This window comes from Podarcis melisellensis, assembly GCF_964234715.1.
Source record: "Podarcis melisellensis genome assembly, chromosome: 1".
NCBI lineage: Eukaryota > Metazoa > Chordata > Lepidosauria > Squamata > Lacertidae > Podarcis > Podarcis melisellensis.
In genome coordinates, this window is record NC_138528.1 from 134,238,975 (window position 1) to 134,252,225 (window position 13,251).

General features: G+C 45.6%; 1 protein-coding gene across 3 annotated transcripts in view; it reads left to right on the top strand.

Annotated features, from left to right (window-relative positions):
• The first annotated feature begins 337 nt into the window (after positions 1-337).
• The window catches only part of LANCL1 (LanC like glutathione S-transferase 1), a 37,424-nt gene continuing 24,510 nt past the window's right edge, over positions 338-13,251 (top strand). Inside the window, exons 1-2 of one of the 3 annotated variants that reach the window (XM_081898224.1) lie at positions 338-435; positions 10,778-10,895. In XM_081898224.1, the coding sequence (XP_081754350.1) occupies positions 10,835-10,895 (61 nt within the window). In that variant the 5' untranslated portion in view covers positions 338-435; positions 10,778-10,834. Of the gene's footprint in view, positions 436-6,556; positions 6,654-10,777; positions 10,896-13,251 lie in introns of those variants that run through there. The other 2 variants (XM_081898226.1, XM_081898225.1) reach the window with 2 other exon arrangements.

Consider the following 13,251-nt stretch of genomic DNA (forward strand, 5'->3'; position numbering starts at 1 on the left):
TATTGTTTGCAGTGTTTAGATATTATATAGATATAATAAACTTTCCCCAAAATTAAAAAATAATGAGTTTAATAACAAACAAAATAAAAAATATGTATCTTCATCAGCTTTCAGGCTTCCCATAGGCAACTGGTTGGCCACATAATACTTGACTAATCAGGCTCTTCTTATGTTCTTATCTTCTCTCGTGCCTATTTGAAAAATATAAATATTGGAAAAATATAGCAACTGAGGTTTTAAAGGAGAATTATGATTTGTAGGCTCCATTGGGTAGGTGTAACAGAACAGAAACTATCTCCATGAAAAGGCCGACAAGCGAAGAGCAAATTGGCCAGCATTCCATGGCAGTTGGGTCATGCTGGCTAGGTGTGGTCAATGGCTCCTTTGCCAAGATCTTTTTCAACTGGCTACTGCTGCATCAACACCAAGAAATAGGTAAGTGACAACATACTGTGAATTAAAGTGGCTGACCCTCAATGCAGTTTAACCACCCTTGTACCCACAACATAAGGTTGGATTTTTCTCTTGCTCTTTCAGCATCTATTTTAAGGTGTGGAGTGCTAATCCCTACTGGTTAAGGGTGAGAACCAAGATGGGTTCATTTTGATTGTGGATGAATTAGTCCAGGGAAAAATTATGAGATCACCATACATATGGTGAGTGGGTTGGAGAGAAAGAAGAAAATTTGAAGTAGCATTTTCACCAGTTTGGTATACTTGAGAAGCAAATAAGAAAGACTTGGAAAAAAGGGGAGGGGTGTGGATTTACATTGGGGTATGTGAGGATAAAGCCCTTGTACCATGTGTGGTTTTTTTACTCCCTCTCCTGCAGGCTTAAACAGTCAAATCCCCCCCCCCTTTTCTCCTGCTTCCAAGGGGGTTTTAGTGGTTATAGATGAAGGAAATTTCGACCTTTACAAACAACTTTCCAGGCTATTAGCTTACAAGGTTTTTGCTTCAGTCTATTTACAAAAAGCGGAGGGCGGACTTCCTGTTTTGAACCTTCCCGCTTCTGTGCCAAATTAGGATGTTTCTTGATCCAATTTTCCGTTTTTACTCACGGGTACTTGTTTAGAGTCCAATTGTCGACAGGAAAAAGTCAGCGCTCTCCGGCAATGGCTATGCGGCTTCCCTCCGTGAAAGTAGCAATCAGTTCGCAGCATCGCGCTGCTCACCCCACTTCGTTCCGGAGCCCCAAAATGGGGTTCCCTGCGAGTAGGGGAGGCGCTCCTGGTGCCTTGCCGAACCCCACGTTCCCAGGCTTCCTCCACCTGGGATTTCTAGCGGGTCCCCACCTTCGCCGCGGCAGGAAGACCCAGTTTCCACGGAGCCCGTTCCTCCGGTCGGAGGAACTCCGCCATTTGGCACTAACCCGGAAGTCCCCAGCCCATGTACCATGTGAAGAGAGCTGATCCGTTTAAGATTTGGTAAAGATGAAGATTAAGGGTTATATCCAACTATGTCATACTTGGCATTGATTTCTACTTAAATCAATGGATTTTAGTTAGTCATGTCATGATGTGATATCAGTTCACCTGGTTTTAAATGAGATCAACTAAATGCAATACATGCCACATCACTTGCATGCACATATTTTACAATGGATAGGAAAAGAAATTCTGCCTTAGCCACAATGGGCCCAAACAGTTGGAGAAAGTATTGAATTTTGGAACTGCACAGGTGCAGTCAGTACTGTTACTCACAAAAGATAAATATATTATAGCTCCCTCCCTCCCTTTGTGTGTGAGGGGAGGGGTGGGGGTGCTTCCACATTACACATTTAGTGTGGAATTGTTGCACTTTGTTCACTCGCCATTTACTGGGCAGCTATATGGTGCCATCATCAAATTGTTGACCACCTGTGCTTTCCTTGTGTTCTTGTCATCTGTTGTGAAAGAACAGCATTGTGGCACAAAACCGGCAGATATAAAATGCCCTAGCTCTACTCTTTGGTCTTTTAAACCAGGTGTGTTTTTGAAGTGTGCTGTGATGTATTGTCAAGTGTCAAATGTTCTTTTTAGGGGATCCCTCAAAGCCCCAGAGCACTTTCTTACTTCCAAGTCTGCCTAGAAGATTCCTAATCTCTGAAAGATTTAGGGATCCCTCTCACCACAGGCTTTAGCTCTGTTAATAATCTTATTCTCTTTTGCTGGTGTGCCATTGGGCTTTTTCACCCAGAACTGCCCAAACCTCCTTCTTTGCACTCTTTAGTCCTTTTAGCTCTCTCGTGTCCTTTTAGCTTTTTATAGGTGTTTCCTGAATTCTGCACCTCCCTGGGTTCTATCCCAAATTGCCTGTTTGTTTTCTTCTCCCACCTCCTTCCACTGTTTTTGTGCCATCTCCACTCCCTGCCACTATCATCATTTTGCCACACCTGCACTTTGACCTTTCCAGTGAGTGTCATTTTATCTCTGTATTCTTGTTTTCTAGCAATTAATGCTAGATGGGATTTTTAAACAAACACGTTTGTGAAATACTGTGTAGAAGTAATAATTATTTTTTAAAATATATTGTTTTCAAGAAACAAAACCCTGACCTTCTGGTCACGACCATTGTTGCATTGTTGCAACACGAAAGTTCATACCAAGAACTAACTTAGTTGGTCTTTAAGGTGCTACTGGAAGGAATTTTTTTGTTTTGACTGGTATCTGAAGAAGTGTGCATGCACACGAAAGCTCATACCAAGAACTAACTTTGTTGGTCATTAAGGTGCTACTGGAAGGAATTTTTTTGTTTTAACATTTTAAAGTGTTTGGCACTCTAAAGGCAAGTATTTACTCATTGTTGTTAAATAATGACATCATTGGTTCTTCTTTTCTTAAAATGATTGATTTTTAAAAATGGGATGGGAAATAGTGCGCTCAGAGAATTTTAACTTTCCCATCCATATAGCCATGTTATACCCACAAGTGCAACAGAACAAGGCATTGTGAAAAAGTACTATACTTGAAAAATACGTGTGGAAAGTCACTTGTAATTCTGGTTGCAGCTTACAGAACAACAATGTTTGGGTACTGCTAGGAGCCAGCTGTCTCTTAATACCTGGATATCACACTCAGCTGAGTTGAAATATTAGATAAAAAGGGGAATGAGTGAAAAAAGAGACATGTAGGGCATAAATGGCTTGAGGCGGCACAATTTTTCCCATATCTAATGCTTGAACCAAGACAATTCAGAAGAGCTTCAGTGCTGAATACACCACCACTTGAAACAGAGGGTTGCATTCCAAGTTACTCATACTTGGAGCTGAGTCATTGAAATTAGGAACATTGGCACCTGCCTTATACCAAGCCAGAGCAACGGTCCATCTAGCCCACTGTTATCCACTGCTAGCACATTTGCAAAGCTAAGCAGGGTTTGGTATGGTTTCAGATTGGATGGGGGGACCGTGTGTTGAGATTCCTGCATTAGAGGGGGTTGGACTAGATGACCCTCAGGGTCCCTTCCAACTCTACCATTCTTTGATTCTATGATTCTACTCAAACTGGTAGTGGCTGTCTAGGGTTTCAGGCAGGAGTCTTTTCTCAGCCCCACCTGGAAACACTAGGGATCAAACTCGATACCTTCCAACACGCAAAGCAGATGCTACAGTCTTTCCCCTAATTTAACTACAGGTTACGAACCGTACTCCTTACGCACATTTCAGGTTATGAGCTCCGCTAACCCGGAAGTAGATGCTCCTGTTTGCAAACTTTGCCTCGAGATGCGAGCAGAAGTCGCGTGTCGGAGGTGCACGCGCAGCGGGAGGCCCCATTACAAAAGCGAGCCTCAGGTTAAGAACGGTTTCGAGTTCAGAACGGACCTCTGGAATGAATTAAGTTCGTAACCAGAGGTACTACTGTATTGGACTAACTTAGGTGCATTTATTTCAATGGGTTTACTCCGAGTAGAACTTAGTTGGATACAATCCAGAATCAGTTGATTTATTCTGCTTTCGTCTGATCACATCTGGAATACTGTGTTCAGTTCTTGGTGCCATAAATGTGCTCTCCTTTAATGGAGGTTGGATGGCCATCTGTCATGTATGATCTAGTTCAGATTCCCGCATTGCAGGGGGTTGGACTAGATGACCTTTGGAGTTCCTTCCAACTCTACAGTTCTATGGTTCTATGATTCTACCACCTCACACATGACTGAGAACCCTCTGACAGACATCATTTTGAGTGCCCCTTAATAGCTAGCACAGCAGTCTTGGCACCGAGGTTCTGGCAGCTGTCCCAATTTCAGGCAGCTACACTGGATCCGCTCCAGGAAGTACGTATGCAATCTCTTTGAAAATACCAATAATGCACATCCAGCTTTAATCCAAGTACATGACATGGAAGGTTATTTGTATAAATCAGCAGCAGAGCTGAAGTATAGTGATCTGAGCTCAACAACTGCAGAAGAGCAAATGCCCAGGACATTTTTAACCTCAGCCACAGCAGTTGAGGTTCTAAACCAGGGTGATCCAAATAGCAGCGCTCAAAATAAAGTGATGCTAGTTAATAATATAGAATCATAGAACTGAAGAGCAAGAAGGGTCCCTGAGGGTCATCTAGTCCACCCCCCCTGCAATGCAGGAATCTCAACTAAAGCATCAATGGCAGATGGCCAGCCAACCTCTAACCTCCAGTGAAGGAGAGTCTACAGTTATGTGCTCCTAAACTGGTTCAGTCATCTTTTTTTATTTCTGCCAGAATAATTGAGCTTTTGTGAAATTTGCTCCAGAGAAGTGGCGAAGGGAGAAACTGTGTAATATAGTAAGAAACTGTGAATATATGCACGAGGTAAGTGTATATGGGGTGGTTTATCTGAGCAGAGATCATGAAAATGTGGCACATAGCTGCACAGGGCACAGAAACAATGATCCTCACCACCAAATCAATTTTCAGACATTCTCTCCAATTCTACAGCTCATGAAACACCAGTAGCCAACACGTCAGACTGCATGAGGCTCCAATGTACACAGAGTCACACCAATCTACACATGAAACCATTCCCTCCTTCCCATTTCTCTGAGAGAAAACACTGCTGAACACATACAGGCAATGGGAATTATCCATTGCAAGTAGAATATTCCCTGAAGGAGAAAAGAACAGGGCAGCCTTTATTTACCTGAGTTCCTTGTGTGTACTGAAGGAGTGATTCTTAGAAAACAACAATCCTACAGCCTGTTTTCTTCAGTTTTATATACAGCTTCAGACCAGGCCAAAGGAAGAGCTCTCCTTCCACTTAGCATGCTATTCCTCAGATGTGATAGATCTCTGATGTGTGCTGAGGAAACAATATAAGCTAAATACTACTTCAACCTTTCGGGCCTGAGATGGAAAAAAAATCCAGTTGAATTATTTTCTTAGCAATCCCCAGGTAGCCCACAGGGCCTGCCAGTCAACCAGGGGCGGGCCAGTTTTAGGGGTTTGGTTTTTTTTACCTCCTGGTCCCTTGCCAGAAAACTGTGTGTAAAAGCCATACTTTTGGATTGGTTACCAGGTTTTATTTTAGTTTTCTGTTAAACTGTCATGGTTTGAGAAAAAAATTACCAGCAGGAATTTTACTTGCTGCATAGGTAAAGGTAAAGGTACCCCCGCCCGTACGGGCCAGTCTTGCCAGACTCTGGGGTTGTGCGCCCATCTCACTTAAGAGGCCAGGGGCCAGCGCTGTCCGAAGACACTTCCGGGTCACGTGGCCAGCGTGACATCGCTGCTCTGGTGAGCCAGAGCCGCACACGGAAACGCCGTTTACCTTCCCGCTGGTAAGCGGTCCCTATTTATCTACTTGCACCCGGAGGTGCTTTCGAACTGCTAGGTTGGCAGGCGCTGGGACCGAGCAGCGGGAGCGCACCCCGCCGCAGGGATTCGAACCGCCGACCTTTCGATCAGCAAGCCCTAGGCGCTGAGGCTTTAACCCACAGTGCCACCTGCATAAATCCATTCAAATACAGTAACAGCCCATATCCCTGAGCTCAGCCCAGGATGGCATTTCACAAGCTATGAGAGCAAGAGACTGCAGGTACTCTGCAGCGCTCTCGTGGAATCGTAGAAGGGTTGGAACAAGAGACCCCAAGGGCCACCGAGTCCAGCCCCCTGCCAAGCAGGAAACCCCATCAGAGCACTCCTGACACGTGGCGGTCAAGCCTCTGCTTCAAGACCTCCAAGGAAGGAGACTCCACCCCACTTAGAGGACCCAGCCTTTGACCCAGGGCAGCGGGCTGAGCCTCTCCTGCTCGGGTGACGCCTGGCGGGCTGCGCTGGGGCCTCGGGCTTCCGAGCCAGGGCGGGGAGCAGCTGCGCGCCTGCTGCGCTCCTTCCGGCCAGCTTCCGTCTGCGCGGCGCCTGTCGCTTTAAGAGGCCGGGTCGGCGCGGCAGGAAGGGGCCGGAGAGGCGCTTGGGCGCTGGGCTCTCGTCTCCGGGCGGGCTCCGGACCCCCCTTGCCCCCTTCTTCCCGTGGCAGCGCTGCTGCGCAGAGCGGGGCCCAAGGCTCCTCCGCCCCCGCCCCCGTGGTCTCCCCGCTGCGCCTAGACCTGTGCATGCCCGTGCGTGGCTTTGTCTCTCTCTCTCTCTCTCTCTTTCCCGCAGGTTTGCTGCTTCCACCATGGCCCAGAGGGCCTTCCCGAATCCCTTCGCAGACTATGACAAATCCTTGGCCGCCGGATACTTTGACTCTGCGGGGAGGGTGAGTTTTGGTGGTGCTTTAAAGCTCCGCTTTTTACAGGAATCTGTGGCGGGGGGACAAGGCGGAAGAAGTGGTTTGGGTGATGCTTGAGAGGGTCACAGGACGGTAAAGTTGGAAGGGACCCCAAGGGTCCTCTAGTGTTTCCCAACCTTGGGTCTCCAGCTGTTTTTGGACTACAACTCCCATCATCCCTAGCTAGCAAGACCAATGGTCAGGGATGATGGGAATTGTAGTCCAACAGCAGCTGGAGACCCAAGGTTGGGAAACACTGCGTCTAGTCCAGTGTTTCCCAACCTTGGGTCTCCAGCTGTTTTTGGACTACAACTCCCATCATCCCTAGCTAGCAAGACCAATGGTCAGGGATGATGGGAACTGTAGTCCAAAAACAGCTGGAGACCCAAGGTTGGGAAACACTGCTCTAGTCCAGCCCCTGCAGTGCAGGAGGATCTTGCCCAACGCGGTGCCCACTGGGCTATTTGCAACACTTCGATTCAGGATTAGAAATAATCGACCTGATCTAATCCTGAAGCCTCTGTTGTTGTCTTATTTTGAATACCGCCGCCTCAGATAGTAATTTCTAACCACCTCACTTTTTGTTTCATCAACAGAGTCACAAGGTGCTTGGTTTCTAACTAGAAATGGAAACCTGTTACTTTACCTTCCAGAACCATCTGCCCTGTCCTCAGGGCCGACCCACGCGTGAGGCAAGATGAGGTGACTGCCTCAGGCGGCAGGACCCACGGGGGCAGCAGATCCAGCCTCCCGGGAATGCCTGCTGGTGCTGCGGCTGCCGCCCTGGCACCTTGGAGGCTGGCTCTTCTGAGCATCCGCCATGCTGGCCTCCTGGCGAATAGGAGGAGCTGCTTGTCTCCCTCCACCCTCGTTCCCAGGGTAGATTTTCACTCCCCTCTTCTTCCTTGTCGCTGGAAAGGGGTGCCATTTTCTGGTTTTCCTCAGGTGCCATCATGTCTTGAGCTGGCCCTGCCTGTCCACCACCACCATTCGGTTCCTCTCTCAAAAGTACCGGTGCTGATCACTCCATTACAGATCCACTAGTGAGGGGAAAATGTGTGTCCCTTAGGGACTGGCAGGCAAGAGTTTTCAAGCTGCTAGGAGGTTTTGCACGTCAAGAAGAAAGGCTCTGTCAGATGCACGAGTTAAGCTCAAAAGACCTCTTTGACTAATGAAGCTAAATCTTAGCCTTGGCTCCTGGATCAGAGAAATGGTGTGCTTTAATAGTTCTAAAGAGGTGAAATTAATAAAGACTAGGAGTGGTGGGTTTCAACTATTGTGCTAACCTGTATGTGTGCACGTGTTTGCTTACAACGAAAATGAGGAGTCAAAGGGAAAGTTCTGGTTTCCCAGTGAAGTGTTCAAAGCCCCTTTATCTAAGCCAGGCTTCCTCAACCTCCAAATGTTTTTTGGCCTACAACTCCCATGACCCCTAGCTAGCAGCACCAGTGGTCAGGGATGCTGGGAACTGTAGTCTCAAAACATCTGGCCGAGGCCGAGGTTGAGGAAGCCTGATCTAAGCCAAGCCGGTTTTAGAACAAGCCACCATACAAGTTCAGTGGAAAGGTCATCAGCTTCACACTAAGCATTAATCTTGAGAATAAAGAGGCCTGCCTACATATATTGCTTATTCCTTAATGAATTTGAGATTAGGAACATGGTTTCCATTTTACTACAACTGCTGAAAAGCTAAGATGAAAAGAATGAATTACCTTCAGAGAAGGGTGTGGCATGAGAACTTGTCCAATAAGCTAGAAATTGTAATTGTTCCGTCACTGCCCCTGGGCGTGACGCTCTGCATCACCACTTCAAATTTCCCATAGAGGAAAAAAAATGCCATAGGATTTTTGGCCAGGGTAGTGAATGTTTATAACTTCACTTGGGGAAAAAATGTGCTGTGCTGAGTGCCTGTGATTCTCATGAATCCGAATGTAAAGAGAATAATATATTTGTTTTTACAGCATTGCTCTGCTGTTCAGATAGGCACTTCTTCCTTTTTAATATCATATCTCTCAAGATAATAACTTTTAGGACATTCTGTTGTCACAACAGTGAGGTAGTCTACTCTATATTATGATATTATCAGGATTATTGCAAAAAATGCAATGTAATGCAAGCGTTTATTTTTAGGCCTTTTGTCCATGGACCAGCCATTAATTTGAAATCCATACTAGCTGAATTTGAGGCTCCTTACAGGTTACCTGCATATGATCCCTAATAAAAGTCCTGTTCAAACACGCACACACAAACATAGTGCATACTTTCTCCTGTGTCAGTAACGCCTTCCAACTGATGGCATTATGCAGGACTTGCTGAGACTGCTCAGTGGTTGCATCATAAGTTTAGTGCTTGGGGTGCGGGGCGGGGAGTGTTAAACTGAATGGACTCGCCAAAGATTTTTGGAACTGTTAGCTCGGGTCTCTAGCAGGCAGGAGCTACAGCAGTGACCCATCCAATCTTCAAATTTCTCATCAGTATTATTTAATTGACACCACTTCACTTTCGCCTTTGGCAACAGATACATAGATGCTTCAGTGGGGAAGGGCTGAGAGGATCACTCCATTGGGACAGATTGTTCTTAAGGAGTTTTACCATGGCCTGCAAAGTCATTCTGTAAAATTCTGCAAAGTCAGAATTTATTTATATTTTGTTAAAGCGAAAAGGAATAAACAAAATGTTATGGTTCGAGTAGTAAACTTCTGCAGCTCGACAAACTACAGCAAAAGAATAATAATAATATCTTGATTAATGCTTGGCTTATTCAAAAGTGAAATCATTACTTAGCACATTTTCAGAAAGTATGATTAAAAGCAGAATAACTGAGTACAGGTGTTCAAAAAATTGTGATATGGATGTGATGGGTCGGCTGTGTTTCACCACATATCTGCTCTTATAAAACAGGGGGATCCTTGTCTCAAAAACTACGTGTGGGTGAGTGGAGATGAATTCTCCCCTGCCATGCCTCCTCCAACTCCCATCACTTCAAGCACTCCCTGCCTCCAGTGCCAGAACTGAACCAAACTGGGAGCCATGTGGGAGAAAGATCAGCCATCCTCTTCCACCAGTATAAAGTAGAGCCCTCCCACTCCCAGCTTTATATGTGGAAAAAGAAAAAGGAACAAACTGCCCCATCATATCTAGTTTGGCTGTAGCGACTAATCTTTCAGGAGTTCCTTTCTGTGTTAAGTTCAGCAGTGTGGAAACTCCATCATTGCTGTTTCCTGGAAGTTGGAGATTCCAGTGATCCTAAGCAGTGAAGGAAGGAGCCACAGAACCTTGGCCATTGCTTACTTGGCATGTAAACGCCACCATACATGCGGTTCTTGTCTTTCAAAGTTTTGCGGTGTAGCAATCACTTTCCAGGGCCCTGAGTATCAGAACCATTAGACACAGCAGCACAGAGACGTCATTTTTTGCTACAGTGAACATTGAAAGTGTGCAGGGGAGGCACATATCCTGATTAGGGATAATGCAGTGGACTTGGCATAGGGCTTGGCTGACGCCCCCTGGCACCCTTGACTATGCTTACGACAGCAAACACTGCTGTATCCCACAATGTCCCACACAGCAACTTAACTTGCAGTAGATATGTGGCGAGTCAGCGCAGACCGTCAAACAACATTGTAATGTACCATTCCCATACTTTTTTGTCAAACTGCAGTCAACTAGCAGAATCTACTGTTTAGAATTTGAGTAGGCTAGAGGGTTCCCTGAGGGTATAGCACAGCAGTGCTATAGCCTAAAGGTAATAAAGGCATGGATAAGCAGGTTACCGTTGGGGGAGAGAATATGGCTTTCAATATTTATGTCTGGGTTCTTAATCATAGTTATTTGGACAAAAGCTTCATTGAAATCAGTGGGGCTTTACTCCCAAGTGAATGAGTTTAGGTATGGAGTGATCGTGAGTAGGGCTTTTCTCGGTCTCTCTCTAATTATTGCTGCCTGAGTAATAAGCTCTTTATTTTCTCGAGGTTGCTGAAAGAGATCCAGTTTTCTTTAAAAAGTGCTGAGCGCTTTAAAGCACTTATCCCGCTATGCTGTTTTGCTGCAACTTGATAAGCCACACTGTGTCTGCTGAGACATAACAACAGTATTTCTCTTAACACTCACAGCTGACTCCTGAGTTCACTCAGCACCTGAACAATAAGATCAGGGAGCTTCTGCAGCAGATGGAAAGGGGCCTGAAGTCTGCGGACCCCAGGGACTGCACTGGCTACACCGGCTGGGCAGGTAGGATGGTGGCACCTGAAAACGTGTGAATGAAATACATTTGCCACTCAGAGAAAAACGTGATATTAGACTAAAGAGCAGCTGAGGGACACATCCTGCAGGGTAAGAAACTCAGATTTATAAGGTAATTGCCAAATGGCACTATAAAACTATGTTACGGTCGCCACAACAGAATGTCTAGGTGCCATCCCCCCCCCAAGATTTATTTCATTTCTATACAGTGAGGGGGGAAAGTATTTGATCCCCCTCACTGTACTTCTGTGTGCAGAGTGGCTTTCTTACCCTGTGCCTAGGATTGCAGCTCAAGCATGCACCTTTTGTTGCGAAGGTTTTTAAGCCAATAACTGTTAGGAAATAAATCACATTTAATCTGCAGGGCAGGGTTCACACACACCAACAGCCCATAGCTTAATAAAGCACAACTTTATAAAACCTGGCTTAGCTTTGTGTGAATCAGGTGTCTTGGTTTGGCCTTGTAACAAAAAGTCTCAGATTGGCATTCATATCAAGGTGCTAATAAAGCCTAGGAATTGGAGCTATTGCTCAGTTAAAGATAACTCAGTACATGCAAATTTATGCAGCTACAATTGGTTAATTGACTATGTATTTGGGAAGAGTTGTTTGTTCACAGAGCATTTGGACATCTCTTATGATATCATGACCACATTTTGCCTAGATGGTTCTCGAGATTCATGAGCTTTTTTTCTTCTTTTTTTTTTTTGCCTATGAATACAGTTTGATGCCATTTTGAATCAAGATGGTGGACTGAACCTTTTCAAACTGCCCTGATTTTACTCACTGGTTTCAAAACTATATAGTTTTTGGGGGGTGGGGGATAAGAGAGTCTGTGTTCTGGTCCAGTAAACGCTTCCGCTGCGCAACCAGCAACAGTTCTCTTTGCAGAGCATTAATTAAGTCCAGTGCAGAGATTCTTGTTGCAGTACAAGCTTCAGAGTCTCAGCAGCAAAGAAATAACGACACAGGGAAGCCTGTCTTTCCAAAGACAGGTTTATTGCAGAAAGATAACAGAAACACCTCCGGAGCTTTCAGACATTTTTGCTTCACGCCCCACAGGCAGAGAAAACAAACACTCTTTATATACTGAGCAACTTAACGAGCTTGACTACTTAAAGTCACATGACATTGCTAACTTGTCAGCGTCTTAGGTTTCACACCCTAACACCCCCTCTCGCTGGCAATACAAAAACAAAATTACTTCAGACCCATTTCTTCAAAAGTTTTCATGCCGCTGAAACCCAAGCGGTTTTGTAAAACCATCAGCTTGATTTTCATGACTGGGACAGTAATTTAATTTAACAATTCCTGCTTTTACGTTTGACAAACATTTTGAAAGCGGATATCCAAATGTTTTGTACGACCTTTAAACTGCCCATTTTGTGCTAACTTAAGACACGGTTGATTATCACCCCATACAGTGATTGGAGTGATGGCCTTTTCATACATCTCTTGTGCCAAGCATTTGTAAAATTCTAGATCTCTACATAACTCAGATAAGGCACAGAACTCAGCTTCTGTTGACGACAAAGCAATCAGGTTCTGTTTCTTGGATCTCCACCCAATCAGAGAGTTTCCAAATTTTATTACACAGCCAGACACTGATTTTCTATCCTTTAAATTTGCCCAATCACTATCTGCCTAAGAAGTAATGTGTGCTTGTCCTTCAGAAGATAATTCAAGGCAAAAATCTTTGGTGTATTGTAAATATCTCAACACTCTTTGAATTCCTTTCCATGCATTTACACTAGGTTTTGAAGCTTCTCTGCTGAGTAAGTTAACAGCGTAAGCAATATCAGGTCTACTCCATTGCGAAAGATGAAGTAAGCTTCCCAGTGCTGACTGAAAGATTTCAGCACGCTTGAATTCAGCACTATCCTTGAACTCATTGTCTTTTACAAAACCCATTTCCATTGGTGTTCTAACACCTGCACACTCCGTCATGCCAAACTTTTTCAACATTTGCAATATCTTGCTGTCAGGGGCTCAGGAGCAGAGGCACAGGAGGGAGGAAATGGAGAGCGAGGGGGAGGAATCCGAGGGCAGTGTAGGGGGTGACAGTGGCCCGAGGGATTCCTGGAGTCTGTCCAGCGAATCGGAAGACTCGCAGAAGGGAGCGCCAATGGCCAGGGCAAGGGGGGGTGCCAAGGGGGAGACCCCAGAAGGAAGGGGCCAGCGGGGACTCCCAGAGCAGCAGTTGGAAATCAGGACCAGCTTCCCCACCAGAGCGCAGTGGGGGGGAGGAGTCCCAGGCATCGGGACCAGTGTTCCCACCACCAGCGAGAGGAGATGAGTCAGGATTGACCACGCCTCCATCGGAGAGCGGGGAAACGGTCGAGAG